General features: G+C 37.9%; 1 protein-coding gene and 1 pseudogene across 1 annotated transcript in view; both read left to right on the top strand.

Moving 5' to 3' along the window:
• The window catches only part of SDK1 (sidekick cell adhesion molecule 1), a 638,385-nt gene that overhangs the window by 259,699 nt on the left and 358,392 nt on the right, over positions 1-20,294 (top strand). The window contains exons 3-4 of the mRNA XM_077828174.1: positions 8,456-8,562; positions 12,593-12,740. Coding sequence (XP_077684300.1) covers positions 8,456-8,562; positions 12,593-12,740 — 255 coding nt within the window. The remainder of the gene's footprint in view (positions 1-8,455; positions 8,563-12,592; positions 12,741-20,294) is intronic.
• Positions 14,694-15,030, top strand: LOC144270860 (ribosomal protein eL22-like 1 pseudogene; annotated as a pseudogene).

Raw genomic sequence — 20,294 nt, 5'->3', positions numbered from 1 at the left:
AAAATTGCTTGAGACCTGGGACCTACTTGCTTGAGCTCCGGCATGTCTTTCATTACAAATCAAGCACTGCCTTTCTCCTGCAGCCACACCGTCTTTTAACTTACATTCTGCATTTAAAAAAAAAAAAAGGAAATTTGAAAAAGTCTTCTAATGAACTAAACTTCAACTTGCAGTTCTGCATAGATCTTTGGTCAAGGTTTTGTCCTTGAATCCCAAGATCTCACAATCACTCTGGCTGAGTGAGCCCTTATGTTCTGGAACAGGAGCTCTTTAGGTTTCTTTGCTACATGCCACTATCCATCTTGCAATAGAAATCTTCTAGGCAGCTAGTCTCTACTTGGCTGTTTCATTCAAAACAAATAGGCTGTCCATCTTTCTAAATTACTTGCAGAAACTTTAAGTGCCCTGCTGGCATCCAGACAATGGAAATTCCTTTTCTCTTGTGGTTTAGAATGCATACAAAATGAAAGCAAAATAATCTCTTGATCACTGTAAAAATGCTCTTCATTTTTGGGATGAAGTTATATTTGGATCAACTTTCTGCTTATGAATTTTGAAAGTATTATGTTTCTGTCTCTAGCAGAAAATGCTGAAGCTTTGTTAAAAGTGGAGAACATAACATAAAATGGCTTTTTTTCAACAGCTGAATGGATAATCATGATTTAAAAAAATATCAGTTTTTTGGATTACAATATTTTTTAAAAATATGTAATCATTTTTATTTATATTTTGATGATTCTCTGTGTTCTTCCTATCTCATGGTCTTAAATCACTGAAGTAGATGTTTTGTAATTGTTTCTTTAGTTTCCTAGTTTTAGAATTGTAAAATTTCAGATTTTATAGGGTGGTATTTTCTGCTAAATTTCATACATAAAATGCTTATATCTTCTAAAAAAGACAAGTCTGGGGCTTTATTAATATCCTTTCTGTGAGAACCACATAAACTCAAATCCAAAATTGATAAGCAATTATCCCATGCTATATTTTCATCCTACATGACCTTCTGGTATATTGAACTTCTAAAAGTCAAGAAAGCTGAAGAGATTCAACCTGGCTAAACCTCTATCAGCATTTTCAGTTTGAAGTCAATGGCACTTGTGCTCCTATGTCACTTGAGAGCTTTTCAAAAACCCACTCTCAAGTGCCTAAATTTTGGACTAAAGACCCTAACTTTAGGTGCCTTGTAGGGCTGTCAAGCGATTAAAAAAATTGAGATTAATCGTACTTTTAATAGAATACCATTTATTTAAAATTTTTTGGATGTTTTCTACTTTTTCAAATATATTGATTTCAGTTATAACACAGAATACAAAGTTTATTTTTGATTACAAATATTTGCACTGTAAAAACAAAAGAAATAGTATTTTTCAATTCACCTAATGCAAGTACTGTAGTGCAATCTCTATCATGAAAGTTGAACTTACAAATGTTGAATTATGTACAGAAAAATATCTGCATTCAAAAATAAAGCAATGTAAAACTTTAGAGCCTATAAGTCCACTCAGTCCTACTTCAGTCAATCACTCAGACAAACAAGTTTGGTTACAATTTTCTGCCCGCTTCTTGTTTTCAATGTCACCTGAAAGTGAGAACAGGCATTCTCATGGCACTGCTGTAGCCAGCGTCGCAAGATATTTACATCTCAGATGCGCTAAAGATTCATGTTCCTTCATGCTTCAACCACTGTTCCAGGCAACATGCGTCCATGCTGATGACGGGTTCTGCTCGATAACAATCCAAAGCAGAGTGGACCAACGCATGTTCATTTTCATCATCTGCGTCAGATGTCACCAGCAGAAGGTTGATTTTCTTGTTTGGTGGTTCGGGTTCTGTAGTTTCCACATCAGAGTGTTGCTCTTTTAAGACTTCTGAAAGGATGCTCCATGCCTCGTCCCTCTCAGATTTTGGATGGCAGTTCAGATTCTTAAACCTTGGGTGGAGTGCTGTAGCTATTTTTAGAAATCTCACACTGATAGCTTCTTGTGTTTTGTAAATCTGCTGTGAAAGTGTTCTTAAAATGAACATGTGCTGGGTCATCATCTGAGACTGCTGTAACATGAAATAGATGGCAGAATGGGGTAGAACAGAACAGGAGACATACAATTCACGCGCAAGTAGTTCAGTCACAAATTTAATTAACGCATTATTTTTTTAACAAGCATGGAAGCATGTCTTCTGGAATGGTGGCCAAAGCATGAAGGGGCATACGAATGTTTAGCATGTCTGGCACATAAAAACCTTGCAATGCTGGCACCAAAAGTGCCATGCGAACGCCTGTTCTCTCTTTCAGGTGACACTGTAAACAAGAAGCGAGCAGCATTATCTCCTGTATATGTAAATGAACATGTTTTTCTTAGCGATTTGCTGAACGAGAAGTAGGAGTGAGTGGACTTGTAGGTACTAAAGTTTTACATTGCTTTGTTTTTGAGTGCCATTATGTAACAAACAATCAACATTTGTAAGTTACACTTTCATAATAAAAAGATTGCACTACAGTACTGGTCTGCGGTGAATTGAAAAATATTATTTCTTTTGTTTATCATTTTTACAGTGAAAATATTTGTAATCAAAATAATAATATAAAGTGAACACTGTACACTTTGTATTCTGTGTTTTAATAGAACTCCACATATTTGAAAATGTAGAAAAACTTCCAAAATATTTAATAAATTTCAATTGGTATTCTATTGTTTAACAGTGTGATTAATTGTGATTAATTTTTTTGATATAATCATGTGAGTTAACTGCAATTTATTGACAGCCGTAAAAAATGGTCTATTTTGTTTGTGTGTGTGTGTGTTTAAAAAAATTCATTATAACTTCATTAATGTATTGGACATCTAAATAACTTTTCATTGTTAATGCTGAAGCAATTTTGTTTTGAAATTACAAAGATTTTATACCTCTAAGAGGGACGTTTTTAATAAAGATGCCATTTTAGCCTCATAATTCTGCAATCACATATGTTCATATTTTAAGACCATGAATAATCCCATGTAAATCAATCAGACTAGTCACGTGAATGAAGTTACGTTCCTGTTTAAGTGTTTGCACAATCAGGGACTTAATTTTCAATTTAATATTTATTTCCTTTAGCAGTTTGGGAAAATTCAAATACGATTCCCTAGCAGTAGTGGCATTTGAAAACAGTGTTTATAATTTAGTTCCCGATAAATTTGCAATCATTTTCAAATTAGACAAACTTCAAACTGATTGAAATCACCTTGATTTCAGTTGCTCCATCATGTTTGACTGATTAAGGGTGTCAATTAGAGATTAAAATGGAGTTTAGTCGATGCTTGAGCATTTTTTTTTCTGACTGGCCATAATATACTTGCTGTTCTCAGAAATGTCAAGTTATCTAGACAGTGGTATGGCATTTGCATGTGTATGGATATGAATATTTTGGATTTACTGGTAATGCCACTAGCTTCTTGATGCCAGAGATCAAACAAATGGCATATTTTGTGTTGGTAGTGTTCTTTACCTACACCAAGCCTCAGAAAATGTAGGTGAATGGCTCAGGTTGGAACATGTTTTTAGACTTCCTCCAAGTCCATTTTTCAGAGTGGTAGCCATGTTAGTCTGTATCTGCAAAAAGAACGAGGAGTACTTGTGGCACCTTAGAAACTAACAAATTTATTTGGGCATAAGCTTTCATGGGCTCAAACCCACTAAAACCAAGACCATTGAGACTGCAAATTGTCAAGACTGGACAGCTAAGGAGTCAGAGTGCAACATCTGCTTGAAAACTTCTGATTTAATAGAATCATTGAATTGTAGGGCTGGAGGAGACCTCAAGAGGTCATATAGTTAAGTGCGGTGTACTCATGGCAGGACTAAGTATTATTTAGCCATCCCTGACAGGTGTTTCTCTAACCTGCTCTTTAAAATCTCCAGTGATGGAGATTCCACAACCCCCCTAAGCAATTTATTTGAGTGTTTAACAACCTTGACAGTTAGAAAGTTTTTTCTAATGTCCAATGTAAACTGCCCTTGCTGCAATTTAAGCCCATTGCTTCTTTTACTCTCCTCAGAGGTTAAGGAGAATATTTTTTTCTCCCTCCTCCTTGTAACCACCTTCTAGGTACTTGAAAACTGTTCTCACATCCCCTCGCAGTCTTCTCTTCTCCAGACTAAGCAAACCCATTTTTTTCAATCTTCCCTCATAGGTCATGTTTTCTAGACTTCTAGTCATTTTTATTACTCTTTTCTGGACTTTTACCAATTTGTCCACATCTTTCTTGAAATGTGGTGCCCAGAACTAGACACAATATTCCAGTTGAGGGACATTACTGTCCATATTTCAGCTCTCTTTGAGAGGGTATTCTGTAATGAGGTCTTGACATGGCAATAAGGAAAATGGCTCTGAGCAAATGACCACTGCTAAATTTGGAGATTGCCTCCAGGGACTGGCTTGGATTCATGGATCCACAGATATTCAGGAGTACTTAGGGAAGTATAGGAAGAATGACTTCTCTCCAACATCTGTTACCACTGAGGTCTGGAACTGATGATAATAAAACTTGAATTCATATTCCCTTTGTCTGAGACTGAATAAGTTCTGTTATGATGTTTCTGGCAGAAGGTTGGAGAAGGAAAATATTCTTGAGATTAAGAGTCTTTCCAGTCCTGAATAGCAGATGCCTTTCATAGGGAATCTGGTTAGTCCTTTTTGTAAACCAAGATCTGAGCAATAAAAGTTGGCAGGCATAAGCACTAGTCTCTGTGATCAAGAGTCACATCACTGGCTCCCCATGGCACTGCGAATGAAGTTCAAAAATCTTGTCCTTGCTTTTTAGGTTCTACATCATAAAGTTCCTGTCTAGATCTTTTTCCCTGTCTGTTTAGCATTCTTCCACTTAACCTCCTGACATGCAGCCAATCACCCAGTTATACCAACCTTGACTCCCGTTTCATCTGCTTCCATAAAAGGCTTTTTGCCTTCTTTCATGCTGCCATTTGCTCATGAATCACTGTTCCAAAATATTTTGGAACCTTTTGCCTCATTCAGATCGCTTTTAAAAGCATATTATTGAAGCATTATCTATAAAAAAAGACCCAAGTTTACACTCAGAACAGAAACTAACAAAAATATGTTGAACCCACATTATGTACATATATCTAACCCAAAGACTGTGGAATCGGCTCTATAATCATCTCCTTCTTAATCTCTCCTTCCCAATGTATGTTACAGCTTCACTTGTCTGATCCATCATCCTGACTGTAAGAATTTTGGGTAGGGACTTGTCTTTTTCTTTTTTCTTCCTTTGCAGCATATGGGAGCATTTATTATTATTTTGTTATCTAACACTTATATTGTGATAGCATCTAAAAGCCCCAGCCAGGCACTGTATAAACATATAATAAATGGCAGTCACTGCTTCAAAGAGTTTACAGTCCCAAAGCAGACTGGGGTGGGGAAAATGGGGTAGCAAATACATATTTATGGGTGTAATGAAATAACTAAAACAATAGTTATGGTATAATTGTGATGTCAAATTTAACCGTTACCAGAAACTGATGGTATCTGAATTCAAGGGGACAATTTGCCATTTTAAGACTGTGGATGCTTCTGAAAATGAAAACCTGCCTAAATCACAATACCATCCTTCCATCCCTTCATGAGGACTTGATGGTATAGGTTCCATTGTTGAAATAGCAGCATCCACCTTTGGAGCTACTGACCAGAACCTGTATTGGGAAATGGGAAAGAGAGGTATATGGACTTTCCCTGAATGTAGCATAAACAAAATGCATTTAAATTGACATGATCAATAACCACAGGATGCAGGTGGACATCACAATTAATGGTCGAGTGTGAGGCAGTAAATGCATTTAATTACGTGGGATCATACATATCCAATGAAGGAGGCTGCTCCAAAGAAATCTGAAGACTATAGATAGCTTGCTCAGCCATTGTCCCCCTTACAAAAGTGTGGAAAAACCATGGCATCTTGAAATGTATGGGGGTTTGACTAATGAAAAGCTTAGTTTTTTTCCATAGTGACTTACTGATGTAGTTCCTGGGAAACTAATGCTTCTGTCAAGAAGAAAATCGAAGCCATTGAGATGTGGTGCTGGTGAGGACTCTTGCATCTCTTTTGGACAAAAAAAGAAAACAAATGCTTGTTAGAAGTATTATAGAGAAATGAACTCTGTTGTCAGAAATCAACAAATGCAAACGTATGTACTTTGGTCACATCAGGCGTAGAAATGGAAATAACTTGAGAAGTTACCATGGAAAGCATGGTGATGGGTCATCGTAATAGGGGACAGCCAGTGGGGAGATGGATAGATGATTTGCAGCAGATCACTGGTAGGTCAGCTGCTGAGTGTGTGATGTTAGGGATGGATCGAGAATGCTTCCAAAAATTCTACTATGTCACCAGTATTCAGACATGAATAAATAGGCTTTACACTTAAATTGAAGAGCCTAGAGCTAAAATTTTGGACCTGCTTGAAAATTGGATGTTAGATGAACTGAGAGATCTTCTCCTTTTTAAAAGAAAAAGTTTAGTAGGTTTCTAAGACTCTTAAAATGTGCTAATAATCCACTAGAGAGTAACAGAATGATCCTCCCCAAAGTGTGGGAAACTAATTCTCTTGTACATACAGTTGCATTTAGGAGTTCCATTCCTGTTCTGGATATTTGGTAGGTGAATGGGGTTGAAAAGGAAAAAGACCAATGGCTTGAGTCCACTGCATTGGGTTATAAGTTGTATAACAACTTCCTGCCGCGGTATACTTGCTTCAAGTGTAAGCCGATATCTGCATCATTTTAGAGCATATGCTGCAAAGGTTTGTGCCAGAAGGTGTGTCTCCACTTGCCCTACTTGACACATGGGAAGACAGTAGATCCAGAGTTAGAAGCCATCCCTTATGTGGGTTTAGATGGTTTCTTCTTTGCAACCTTTAAAGGGGTTTAAAGGGTTTTCATTCTGATACACAAATAAGTCTGAGAAAAGGACATCAAAGCAGCACACTTCTGATCCACTCGATCTGGTCTACTGGCAGGAAATCTAGCTCTGCAGTCCTGGCTTGCTGCAGATGAACACAGGAAAAACGAGTGTTTTAATTTTGGCTCCATTTAAAACACAAGGGGGGAAAAATCTAGTGGCCAAACAGAAAATAACAAAATATTTTAGAAAAAGTAAAATAAATAAATTTTAGCTTGTAAGAGCTATAAACTATAAAGAAAAACTAAAACTAAAAATGACTTGTCAATGTCCAGTTAAGTCACTCTTTTTTTTTTTTTGTGGTTTATGGTGTTCAGCTTTAGTCTTCTTCTTAGCAAAAAAGAAAAACATTAGTCATATTTGATCGCTGACACTTGTTGATTTTAATTTATTGATTGTAGTCTACCTTACCTAGATACAAATGTGTATTTAGTGGTAATTATAATACAGGAATCATAGCTGGTGACTCAGTTCTATATTTATTTTTAAAAATGACTTTCCCTACCTCCCTCATTTTCATTGCATCTGATTCTGTTCATGGATTATTTGTGTGTGTGTGTGTGTGTGTGTGTGAGAGTGAGTGTGAGAGAGAGAGAGAGAGAGAGAACATGAACACCTTTTCCTCTAATGGCATAAAATTGTAAAGATTAAAAGTCAGCAGTATTATTTTTCCTTATTTTTTCATAAAGGGTTTCATTAATCCTGCCATAAGATCTCCAGAAGGTGACCTGAGGGTATATGTACTTTGATTAATATTTGTTTAATGTAGGATTATCTATATTACTCAGATGTTTTATTCATATTACAATTGTGCCTATCAGTTGATTTTCAGGTTGACTAGTCGGATATAGTTGAACGAAGAAGATGAACAATTAGTAGACTAAGTGACTTTTAAAGTGTGCTGAGGGGCAGAACAAATACAATATATAATGCACCTTGTCTGTTCAGTACTCTTATGAGTTAAGTTGGTCGCACAGTATAGTAAAAGATTTTTCCATACCTGAATTTTAATGTTGTTGGAAAGCTTTGCCAATGCCATTATTTAGATTTCTGTTTTGTTATAGCACCTCTGGCAAAAGTATTAGACTTTTCTTGCCTTATGGATGAAGGTAAATTGAGTTGAGGGAAAAATTCAAATCAATACTACTAGGCAAAATGTTGAGTCTAGTTAGTCTTATCATAAATGGATCTTAAGACTGTAAGTTTGCCATACAATTCAAATGTTTTGTTCTTGGATCTAGTACAGGATGTATCAGGGGATCATTGATAATTTGAGAGTGCAAGTCATTTATGCATTTTTGTTCATGGGAAAGAGGTGCAAGATATGCATGAGGCAGTGTAAGATGTTAGAGTAAGATGTAGAAACTCAACACACAATTTAAGAGTGGATAGGACACTCTTCTTAAGGCATAACCTATTTTTGGAAATAGATAGTAACATTTTCATCCATAACAGAGGATATGTTATAACGCTGCCTTTCTCTTTGTGTCTCGCAGATACATTATCCCAACCTTACAGAGATCTCATGCTGGGTTTTATCAATGTGTGGTGCGGAACAGGATGGGGGCGCTCTTGCAAAGGAAATCTGAAGTTCAAGTGGCATGTATGTGTTATCTTGTAACTTATTAACAAGCCAATTAAGTTCTTATGTGCAGGAAGAATAATATAGCAATAATGTTTGTCAATTCATTACAGGTATGTCTTGAGATAAGTCATATGTTTAAAAATTGTTATATTGCAAGAATTTTCATAGTGACAGTGGTTGCCATCTGGTAGGAAAATTCGAACTGGAGCAGTGTGAAATGTGTGCAGCAAGTACTGAATCACTCAAACTGAGACTGGATTAGAGGCTTGCTATGGCTTACCTTCCAAATCTCATGGGTCTTTTTGCACAGCCAGTAAGCAGGGCTGACTTCCCCTTCACACACAACTGCAGTAGACATAATCAGGCCAGGTAAGGCCAGGGCCTTCTGGGAAAGGAAAAAGAGAGATCTCAAAAAGTGGTTTAAAAGGGGAGACAATATTTTGGGGCTAAACTATGGAGAAATGAGCCCCCCGCAGAAAAAACACCTAAAATGGCACAAACAATAATGGAGGGAGTTGACAGTTTAAAGTCACTTATAGCTGAGCTTTTAGTGTGTTGGAAGTAAAGAAAGAAACTTCGATCACCAAGCAAGGAACAAGAATTTACTGGAAATCCATAAGGATTTTGAGACATGGTGATACCTTGGTGATTATGGCCAGCAAAGGTACTACTCTCTGAGAGGGACAGATTGTCTTCTCCAATGAATCAAAACACACAAAAAGGAGCTTTGGAGCTGATTTGTCATGTAGCTGATATAAAGGGCAGGCAAGCACTGATTGATTGTTCTTGCTTTCTGTGTCCTCCAATTTTAGCAATGGCTCCTACTTGCAATGCCTTGCTCCTGGAGGGAAATAGGGAGGAAAGATGTGTCTCAATATAGTTTTAGTTTAAACACACTCTTCTCACAGGAGTACTGAGAAAGGCCTCCTAAGAATCCATAAAAGTTCTGTGGTACTGTCAGGGCCTTGCAGGAAAAGAAGGAACCCTATATAATTCCCTAGCTAACATGCTAAGCCCAGTAGAGTGCTACCTGCCCCTGGATTTAGTATAGGGCCGGCAACATCAGAAGATGGAGGATTTGCATTGGCTGCTGTTTGTGGGGGAAAGGATGTCAGACAAATTTCTAGCCCCAACTACTCTTTTGAGAGACAGTGGCCCTACTGCCATTAACATCTAGAAAATATAAATCAAATAACTTGTTTGAAAGTATTTTTAAAGAATTAGACTGTGATCAATTCATTACTCTTTAAAAAGTATGTTTGACCATATGCCCGCTTTGGACTTAAATTCAGCTTCTTACTTCCAATCCTCCTCGTTTTACCAAAACAATAGCATTCTTTTGAAGTAAATATTTCAAAATCTATAAGTAAAGTACCATTTGTTTGTAACACTACATGTTAGCTGTCTGATGCATAGGATACTGTTCCTTAGGGTACATAACTGGAAGATCAGCAATAATAAAATAGATAATGGTTGATAAATGGAAGTAAGATTAAGTAGATGAGTTGAATTCTTTTAGTCATAACCATTTTCAAGTAAGTGAGTAGACTGTACTTTAAAACGAAAAGTTGTAATGAGAATAATACATTGCAGTCATACACTCTTTTACCAAGTTCAAGTAATTTATCCCTTAAAACATCAGTCTCTAATAAGCATTCGTATTATCTCAGTTTTACAGATATAGAGATTGACACAGAGGGTTTAAGTGACTTGCCCAATGTCACACAGCAAGTCAATAGCAAAACTGAGATTATGACTCATAGACTGAGCCTGGAATTGGGATTTCCCAAGAGTGTGCTGCAGCGGCATAGTGATTTTGCAGAACATAAAAGTACTATACAATTGTTTTCCAATTAAAAAAAAAAGAGAAAACAGGAGTGGAGGAGATAAAGCATGAAGGATAATAGCACAACTGGAAATGTGGTATAAGGATAAATTTGAGCGTCTCTATTCTGATGGTTATACCCAAATAGTCAATAAATGCAATTTCACAAAAAACAGTGAATTCCCAAATCAGACATATCCTTAGAAGCACAACTTCCATCTCAGAAGGACAGAATGAGTCCTGCTCATTTCAGTCTGTTTAGTATTGTCTCTATTAGCAATCCCGCAAGATGTGATGTTCTACACCTATAATCAAATGGTACCCAAGAAAGGTGTGAAATTCTTTCCTTCCTTTGAAAACAAACAATAAAAATTACAGAAATTATTTCTTATTTGGTCTTCACAACTGACTGTCCCCTGATTAGTATACATGAGGGACAAATATGTCAGCTATGGTATAAAATAGCCTTTGAAAAATCACTTTGGTCCATTGTTGAATTATCTCTGTAAAATACAGTCATTAAAACTGAATTCTATTGTAAATATTAATCTGTCACCATTATATTTAATGCTATTAAATACCAAAAAGCCAATTTTGGTAACAAGAGTCTGAATTACTGTAAATCAACACAAATCTGGAAACTCAGCACCCAATGTTAAGATCTGTTCCTACAGATTAAAATAACTTTTAAAATATCATAGAAGTTTTTAAAAAATGTGTTAAATACCAAGGGACTGGATTTCTGTACCTAGTAGTGACTGCTGCTATCTTATGACTTAACATTTGCAAAACTTTAATTTTCAAATCTAAATAGTTTTAAGCAATGTGCATGCAAGGAAGTACCTCAAACTTTGTAGTGTTTTACTGTTGTCACTTTCACAGTATAAAAGTCCTCCAATTTTTTTTCAATTCATGCTCAGAAAAATTAGTTGAGATATAAATGAATGAAAAAAGATGTTTATAAAAAAAATGCTGACCAGTTCTTTTTGGGCTTAAAAATTCCTGAATTCTGAAGGCTAGACCAGTCACATGACAGTGAGATTAATTAGAACTATCTACATGGTTCAAAACTTCTTTTCAAGTAGGTGATCTGATTAGTTATAAACAAAAATATGGAGCAACAGTGCTGATTATGTCTGAATAAGTAACTTGCAAATCACAAAGATGATTAAAGACAAAACAAAAGCAGGAAGAAAAAACATAGCATTTTTAAAAGGGTTTTAGTCTCTTATTTCCTTTCTTAGACGGGCTGCAGGTTCATGTTCTTCTGCCGTCCCTGCATCCCTTTCTGCTCCAGAGAACTTGAATACTGACCCCTTGGCCTTTGGGAGATGGGAATTCAGTGGGGAAACCAAAACAGTTATTTCTGTACACTAATTCGTAATTTATAGAAAAATAAAATGTATACAGATTTTTAGATGGCAGAAGAGTAGAAACCTGCAGCTCAAAGACAAAGCTCAAAAGACCAAACAAAAGCAGGAAGAAAAAATGCAGAGTGTTTTTAATGGACTTCCAACTCCCCGTCCTTGCCCATAAAAATATAAACTACATGAGTGCACTTGTGGGAGGACCCATAGTAGAAGTCTGCATTTAAAAAAAAATGTCAAATACATAGATTGGGTGTTTGGGTCATGGAAGGAGGCCAGAAGAACCAACAGCTAATGAAAATATTGCAGATAACCATGGCCTTGATCCTACAGTTTTATCAAGTGGGCACACAATGGTCCATCAGCGTGAATCTGATTGGCTATTGGTGCGACTAGACCATGATACAGTTATGCCTGTGGGTGTAATAATAGACTGAAGGAGTAACATGATCAGAAAGACTTGGGAACAAGAAAACTGTGCTAAAGACTTCATAAAACATTTACACTACTTTTGTATTTACATTACGAACTATTTTATCCAATGTAAGAATATATTCCAAAATTATTTGTACATTAAAAATGACACTTTCTGGTTTAAAAAAAAAGTCAGTTATTGCAATAGGACACGTTAAATCGTGTAGCAGTGCTGAGTGATGCACTTGTGTGCTCTGGAGTTACTGTGTTTTGCCTTGTGCCTCACCACACACCTGAAATCTGCATTAATCAACACTATTGTCAGATCTTTTTACTTAATTATGGCAATGCCGTAAAATATAACTTTTTCTCTGATGCCTTTTAAAAGAAAAGAAAGGGGAGAAGAAACTTCCAAAACTTTGAATATAACTTTTCTCTTCAGATATGGGAAATTTCATGGACACAGACCAGAGAAAAACAGTGTCGCAAGGACAAGCTGCAGTTCTAGCCTTCCTGCACATCATCAGCTATCCCAAACCACAAGTGACTTGGTTTAGAGATGGCCACAAGATTATTCCAAGCAGCAGAATGTAAGTTGATGTGAAGTTCAAACAATTAAAGATGTGAAATCTGACTAATTACATTTGATAACAGCTTACATTTTAAACAGACTAATTAAGGTTGAAAGAAAATGAAGTAGTCATGAAGTAGCTCATCCCAAGTTTGAGATAAATGGCTATTTCAAGACTGGCTTTGAAATTCCTAAGTAATTCAACAAAATAATTCATGTGATCTTAATGGTGGTTGTACAGCAGCGGGCAGTGGTAATGGAGAATGGCTGCTTTCTCCTCCTCCCATTCATTTTCCTGGTGTGCTTTAGAGAAGTGAATGTTTGTCCCTGGATTGTATTTACTTGAATGCACTAATTTAATGAATGCTGGTATTTACTTATAAGGCTGCATTTTATATTGAGCTCTGCTTGATGCTATTTTCCTTGACAATAAAACTGTAATCACTGATTATTTCTCCTTATTCTTTTATCCAACTGGCAGTTTTATTTCCTTTGGTCTAATTAGCAGTTCATCCACTCGTGGCAAGGTTGTTGCACTGTGATTAGCTAAGCATTATCTCAAGGTTTACTAGTTTATCCCTTACCTAAGACATTTAAAATGCCAATGTCTATCAATACACTCATGCGTTTATTTAAAGCTTTGTGTGGTCAGCTGGAGTGTTAAATTTTTTTTTGTCCCTGCCTCTTTGTTAAATTTAATAGAGAATTACTGGGTTTTTTGGAGAATGAGAATTTCTAAAGGATCCAGTAGCTGGCAGCTTATGGTGAGAGATATTTTTAGGTTCCAGGATGGCTGCTGAGCACTAAGAATTCTTAGTAGGGAAAAAAGGCTTTTGAGTTTTGACTTTTTATCTGGAGAGTCATACTTTTATAAGAGCATAAGATCAGCCATATTGGGTCAGAACAATGGTCCGTCTAGCCCAGTGTCTCTGACAGTGGCCAGTGCCAGATGTTTCAGAGAGAATGAACGGAACCAGGCAATTTCAAGTGTTCCTTCCCCTGTCATCCTGTCCCACCTTCTGGCAGATGGAGTTTTAGGGACCCCTGGAGCATGAGGTTGTGTCCCTGACCATCTTGACTAATATTTTACTGCAGTCCATTTATGCACTTTGTAAACATGAAAGCTAGTGTTACAGGCTCTTTTGAAAGTCAGTTGGAATTAGTGTGGTAAAGGATGTGGAGCAGCTCTGTGATGAGTTATGACAATATGGCCTGCTAATTGGGGTAATTATTGTACGGCTATATTCAGTTATTGGAATATTTAGTGTATATATGTCGTTTTAGTTTAATAGCAGCTTGTTGGGGAAACAAACTGGAAGCAGAAACAGTACGTTGTTCCAGATGAAACATCTCCTGGTAAACACTTCACTGGGGCTAAGAGACAATGCCTGAACTCTTTACCTGTGAGGAATGTACTCACTGACCCCAGTCAAGTTACAAAGCTTGTTTTGCCAATGCTGGGAACAAACAGATCAAAAGAGCTACAGGCAGCTAAAAAGTCTCTTTCCAGAGGTCAGGCATTTCTTTGGGAGCTGTTTGCAGGGAACAGATTGACACAAGCAGATACCTGTTCGAGTGTCTGAAGAAGCAAAGCTTTCTTAGGCCTTCCATCAAAGGGTGGGAGAGCTTTAGGTAAGATAGATATGCATACAGGCTGGCTGTTTATTTTAAAAATCCTATTTCTTGTATCTTATGCTGCTTCCAACTGTTAAGGTTAAACAGTACTTTGATCTAAGAAGGCTGTTTGGCATCCCTGTGTTAACCACTGGTCACAAGCTCCTGACAGGAAGAACTGCAGGTATCAAACCTAGTCAGACCTATTGGGATAAGTGCAGTGGATACCCAGGTACTGGTCTAAGAGTGGGAGAATCACAGGATTCCATCTTGAGAGAAGTGAAGGCATGAAATCTGAGACCTCAGGGGGTGCAGTCAGAGGCTAGAGAAGGTGTCAGATGTGCACCTAGCCCTCTAAAAATCAACTTGGAAGTTTAGCCTTAACCTCACCCATCACGTAGAAGATCGAATATTTGATTCTGGAAATTTTAAACAATTCCTAAAGGAGAAGGTTAAGGTCAATGGAAAAACTGGAAACCTGGGGAACATAGTTCACATTGAACGTTTTAAGAACAAGATCACAGTCATATCTGAGAAGCAGTTCTCTAAAAGATATCTGAAATACCTCACAAAGAAATATCTCAAGAAGAACAGTCTTCATGACTGGCTTTGTGTGGTCGCATCTGATAAGGAGACAGGAGCTGCGCGGCTTCCAAATCAGTCAAGATGAGGAAGGATCAGAGTCTGAGGAATAAATGAAGCTTTTACTGAAAGCTTTATACTCTTAAACAGCATACAAAAGACTAAACATCTGTTTATGACAGAACTTTAACTTATTGGTGAATAAAGGTTTTGTACACTGTTTAAAAAAAAACAACTATGAAAATGTGTAATGCCTCCCTTATGGGGACTGAACTACTTGCCTCTGGGCAAAAGTTTTCTGAGCAGCAGCCCTCCAATTTTAAATAAGGCCTTATATACACACAAGATGTATCAATTTAACTGAATCAGTTTAGAAACTGATCTGATTAGATTGTTTTGACCCTTTGTGTGGATGCTTTTAAATTGGTTTGAGTGCTTTATATTCCTAAATCAATACAAATCACTTTATATCCTATTAAGAGTGTCCAGAGAAGGGGTTTGCACCCCTCTACCTAAATCAATCAACTAGTCAATCAGCTACAATATTTCCCAGTAATGACAACATTACACTTTATGCAGGCTGATGAAACATTCAGGGCATGTCTGCACTGCAATTAAAAACACGTGGCTGGCCGATGCCAGCTGACTTGGGCTTGCAGGGCTTGGGCTAGGGGGCTATTTAATTATGGTGTAGATTTGGGCTTAGGCTGCAGCCCACACTCTGGGACCCTCCCACCTCACAGATTTCTAGAGCCCAGGCTCCAGTCCAAGCCCAAACATTTACACTGTATTTAAATAGCCCCTTAGCCCAAGCCCCATGAGCCTGAGCCACCTTGCATGGGCCAGCCACAGCTGTCTAATTGTGGTGTAGACATACCCTCAGTGCACGAACTGGAGAGAGCATAGGTGGTTATTCCATGCTGAAACTTCTTATTGCCACCCCAAAGAAAAGTTGACACTTATTTTTTCACGGTAACATCATTTAAGAAAACCATTGGCTCAAAGACCAATTATTGGAACTGCTTCTCATTTACACTAAGGCCCATCCACTGCTTTGTCAGTGTAAAGTGGACTTAAAGTAAGCATACTTTAAAGTTACACACCCTTTAAGGTCCCTTTATATTTCCAGAATGGTGTAAACGGGTGTTAGTGTAAATGAGAACCAGGCCCATTAGGAATACAGGGATAACTACCATTATTCAACCAAATTTACATCACTATAATAGAAATCCAGGTGAATGTACAGGCTTTGTCATTATTGTATAAACTTAAAAGATCAAAATTAATAATAGTTATGCAAAAATATTAATTCTTCAGCAGTTCGTAAGAATCTGTCATTTAATTTTCCATTATTGGCATTTGCAGTGGAGCTGACAGAGCAGTTTTAAAGCAGCTAATGCTCATTAATTTGCTTTTTTTTAAACTAATATTATCAGTTTTTTTCCTGCCAGTGTGTTAATGTTTCAGTTGAGCCTGTTTAGCATTCCCATCTTTATTTGTTTCTGGGGAACGCAGGTAGCAGAAGATATTATTGCATTGTTGTAAATTCTGGCATCACATTATTATTTTGGAGGTATTTTACAAATATATTGAATAGGACTAGCCTTTGTTCTTTTTCTTTTCTAATGTCAACTTCACATCTTAGCATGGTCTCCGGGTGTAACAGATACTTCTTGAATTTAGAATAAGCAAATGTAACCCTTCTGCCTGTCAGAGTTGGCAGCAACAAGGGCCGGGTTCAGTATCTAGGGGTTCCATTCCAATAACACAATGCAAAACCGGCTCAAGCCCCCACCCAGTGACCTGGGACAAATATATACCACCCCCGCTGGGCGCCTCCAAGAGGCAATATTTCACCTCTCGCAAGCACATAGTCTGAGTATAGCAAAAAGCCTTTTAATAACAGAGAGAAACAATGTGGCATTATGTTGGGGAAACACCACCAACAGGATTCATAACACAACCCATGAGCAAAAAACCCACCCCAAGCAAATTGGGGCATGTCCTTTCCCTTTGGTTCTTGAGTCCAGCAACCCAAAATCACCCAAAGTCCCAAAAGTCCAATGACCTAAAAGTCTCTGTCCCTGATCAGGGCAGCCCCAGAGTTCAAAAGTTTATCTGCAGAGTTTTACCTCCCAACCTGGGTGGAGATTGGGGGGGAGGGGTTAAGGGGCACCTTACGTGGTCCAAAGCTGATGGCCCACCTCTCCATGGGGCTCCGCTCTGCCAGCCGCCCCATAGCTGCTCTAAGCATCCAACAAAACTGCTCTGCTCAACCAGCCACTCCACTTGCCGTCCCACAAACTGCTCTGCTCCACCAGCTGCTCCGCTCTGCTCGCCATCCCGCAAACTGCTCTGCTCTGCTCCACCAGCTGCTCTGCTCGCCGTCCCACAAACTGCTCCACCATATATCTTCAGGTTCCCCCACTACTTAACACAACACTCAGTGATTTCAGCTCTTAGTAAGTTTAGCTCTTTTGTGATTTCAGCTTGTAGTAGGGGAGCCTCAGTGCTGGTGCACCATTAGCCCAAAGCGAATTCAGCTGAGCAGCCTGTAACTAGACGCCTAATAGAATCAAAATTAGCTCTGATATTCCACAGTGGAGAGAGGAGGAAGTGCAATTAGCATGTAAGGCCCTCACCAGGGGGGCCCATGCCACCAACTATTAATACCTATTCCCAAGTCACAGAGTTTTGGAACCCATGTCCCTTGCCTAGTGAGTGCTACTTAGTTGATGGCGAGTCTCTCCATCATAACAAAAGGCCAAGTACAGTTCCACTGTCCTTGATTCCCATAATCAGGGTAATAACAATTTATTCTTCCTGCCCTAATAACAGAGACACTGGGGATCCCACAGCAGCCAAAGTGGCCATTTGGGCAGCTATGGCCTCATTCTAGGCGGGGTGGGTGTGCCTATGCAAATGAGATCAGCCCCTGAAGTGCTTTTCCACAACTTGCCACACCTCACCACCAGATGTCAGGGTGGAGCTCATCGTGACTCTGCTTACACAAAGATAATAGACCAATTTCTTATTCCTCTTACTAGGTCAGTTGGTTAGACTGGAGAAAAAAACATTGATTCAATGGATAGATTAGTCTTCACATTCTTCCACAAGTGAAAAGTCATGATGATAATCCTGCTGTGTGAGAGTGCAGAGCTGTGATATTTACTGGGATGGGGCTTCTTTTGAGATACAGACAATTTCTTTCAAAGACAGTGGATTTTCATTAATTTAAATGGCAATGAAACTCATGGTGGAAAGATTATTCGACTTTGTAGAAAATAACTGTATTAATTCAGATGTTAATCAGTAGTTTAGCTGCATTGATTAGATAACAAATTCTTAAATTGTGTTAAAGCCACAGGATATAGATCGGAATAATGGCTTAATTTGTACAAGCTTTTCACTTTCAAATCCACTCTGAAGATCTTTAGTTCCTGCTGCATGCAATCACAGGTGGGCTGATGTAAAGATAACACAAGCATATGGAGCTCATCATGTCTAGTAAGAAGCCTTTCATGTAGTCCTGAGGTTGCTGATAAAATTCCTGATAGAAGATGACTGATATGCCACAGAACATTTATTCAAGTAAAGCAATGGAGTATATTTACAGTATTTCAAAGTCCCAGATACTTTCAAAGCCCCTGAGTTTGTTTTCTTTCCACCCTATTTCAGTGTATTCATGTGTGGTGTGTAATACAACAAACCAATATAAATTTTGCCTGTTGAGAGTTTTCTTTCATCAAAGTCTTATTTTGATATTTTAAAGGGATGTTTGTGCACCATCAAAGAAAAGCCATGTTACTTCATCTGTAATAAAATTTGTACGGTGCTCTTAATCATTATTCTCTTCAGAATAAGGGAAACCTGACAATATATTCAGATGAATTCATATGGTGGCCAAACAAGGTGTGTTCGTATAGAAACATCATAAAGGATTAGAATGTTTTGTTCATTATTTCATTATGGAATCTTCATTTAGCGCAGGATTATGAAAATCTTATTTGCAGTACGGGTGTTTTATTACCTGAGTCACCAGTTTCCTTGCTGCATTGTTTCCTTTCTTGTGTCCAACTTTTCTCCACCTGTTCATGGGCCATTTGGAATTTTTTATGAAGCAAAAATATTTGGGAATCAAACTTCATTTTGTAGAATGTTGGTCAAATATATTGCTGTTCAGAAATACTTTTCATATGTAGCTAGCTAGTTTGTTTCTACCAGGAAGTGGTAATTTTAGTCAACACTCAAAGTAAATTTGAGAAAGTATTGGAATAAGTGTGGAAATTCAGTGGAAAGACTCCTGTTGACTTCAGTGGACTTTGGATGAGGGCCTTAAATATTGTAGCAGAAGACCAAACTTTGGGGAAGAGCACAAAGAGTTGAAGCGATACACAGCTATTAAATTACTAGATGCAAGTACTACAGAGTAGAAGTGAGGAAAAAGGGAGGGACAGTGCAAACCTTCATTTGAGAGGAAAGTAACTGGAAAGTGACACTTGGTAGGGGATGGAACCAAAAGTTATCCAGAGAAATATTTTTCTCTGTAGCTAAGCTGTCTTTGCTTTGGAAACTTACAGTTTCTCAGGCAATCGGCATCTGGTTTAAGTAGTTTACTGTAATTCTTCCTTCTTTAATCTTTCTGTTCTGTGAAATCTATTCTCCCGTTAATACACACACATGCAACATTCATTAAAGTGTGGATTTGAAAACCAAGAGTCTGATTTTCAGCTCCTAATTGGGTGCACGTTTGCAAGTGATGCACCTTTCTAGCCACACGTGCACAAATCAATTATTTTCACACATCCATCCACATATATACATGCAAAAATATACATACCAACTTACACCTAAAATTAATTTCTTGTCCAAAATCATATCTCAAAAGCAAAGAAAAATCTGTAGATGCCTTTATGAATATGACTAACTGGGTATTAAAACCATTTCTTGCAGTTCTGCACTGGTATTTATAACTGAAAATTTAAAATGATATATTAAGGGCATGAGATGAAATCATCACTTGAATATCTGCCCTGAGCAAGGGGTTTCATGTAGCTGTGCTGCCCTAAGAGCAGCCTGAGAAGCAGATTGTGACAATGAGGGTATGTATCCACAGCCATTAGAGGTGTGATTGCTTCTCATGTAGACATACCCGAGCTAGCTTTGATCTTCCTAGAGTAACAATAGCTATAAAGCTGCAGTAGCATGGAGGGTGACTGCTGAAGTATGTACCCAGGGTCCTTGGTGGGCAGGACAAATCCATGCCCCAATCAGTGCTGCCATGGCTTCACGGCTGCTGTTGCTCAATCTAACTAGATTGCAAATTTGGGTAAATCTGGAGATTCTGTCGTCCCACCTTCTGATTGCAGTGTAGACA

This window comes from Eretmochelys imbricata, chromosome 10 (assembly GCF_965152235.1).
Source record: "Eretmochelys imbricata isolate rEreImb1 chromosome 10, rEreImb1.hap1, whole genome shotgun sequence".
In the NCBI taxonomy this organism is placed as follows: Eukaryota; Metazoa; Chordata; order Testudines; family Cheloniidae; genus Eretmochelys; species Eretmochelys imbricata.
Note: the sequence above shows the minus strand (reverse complement) of the source record. Positions and strands in the feature narration are given on the sequence as shown.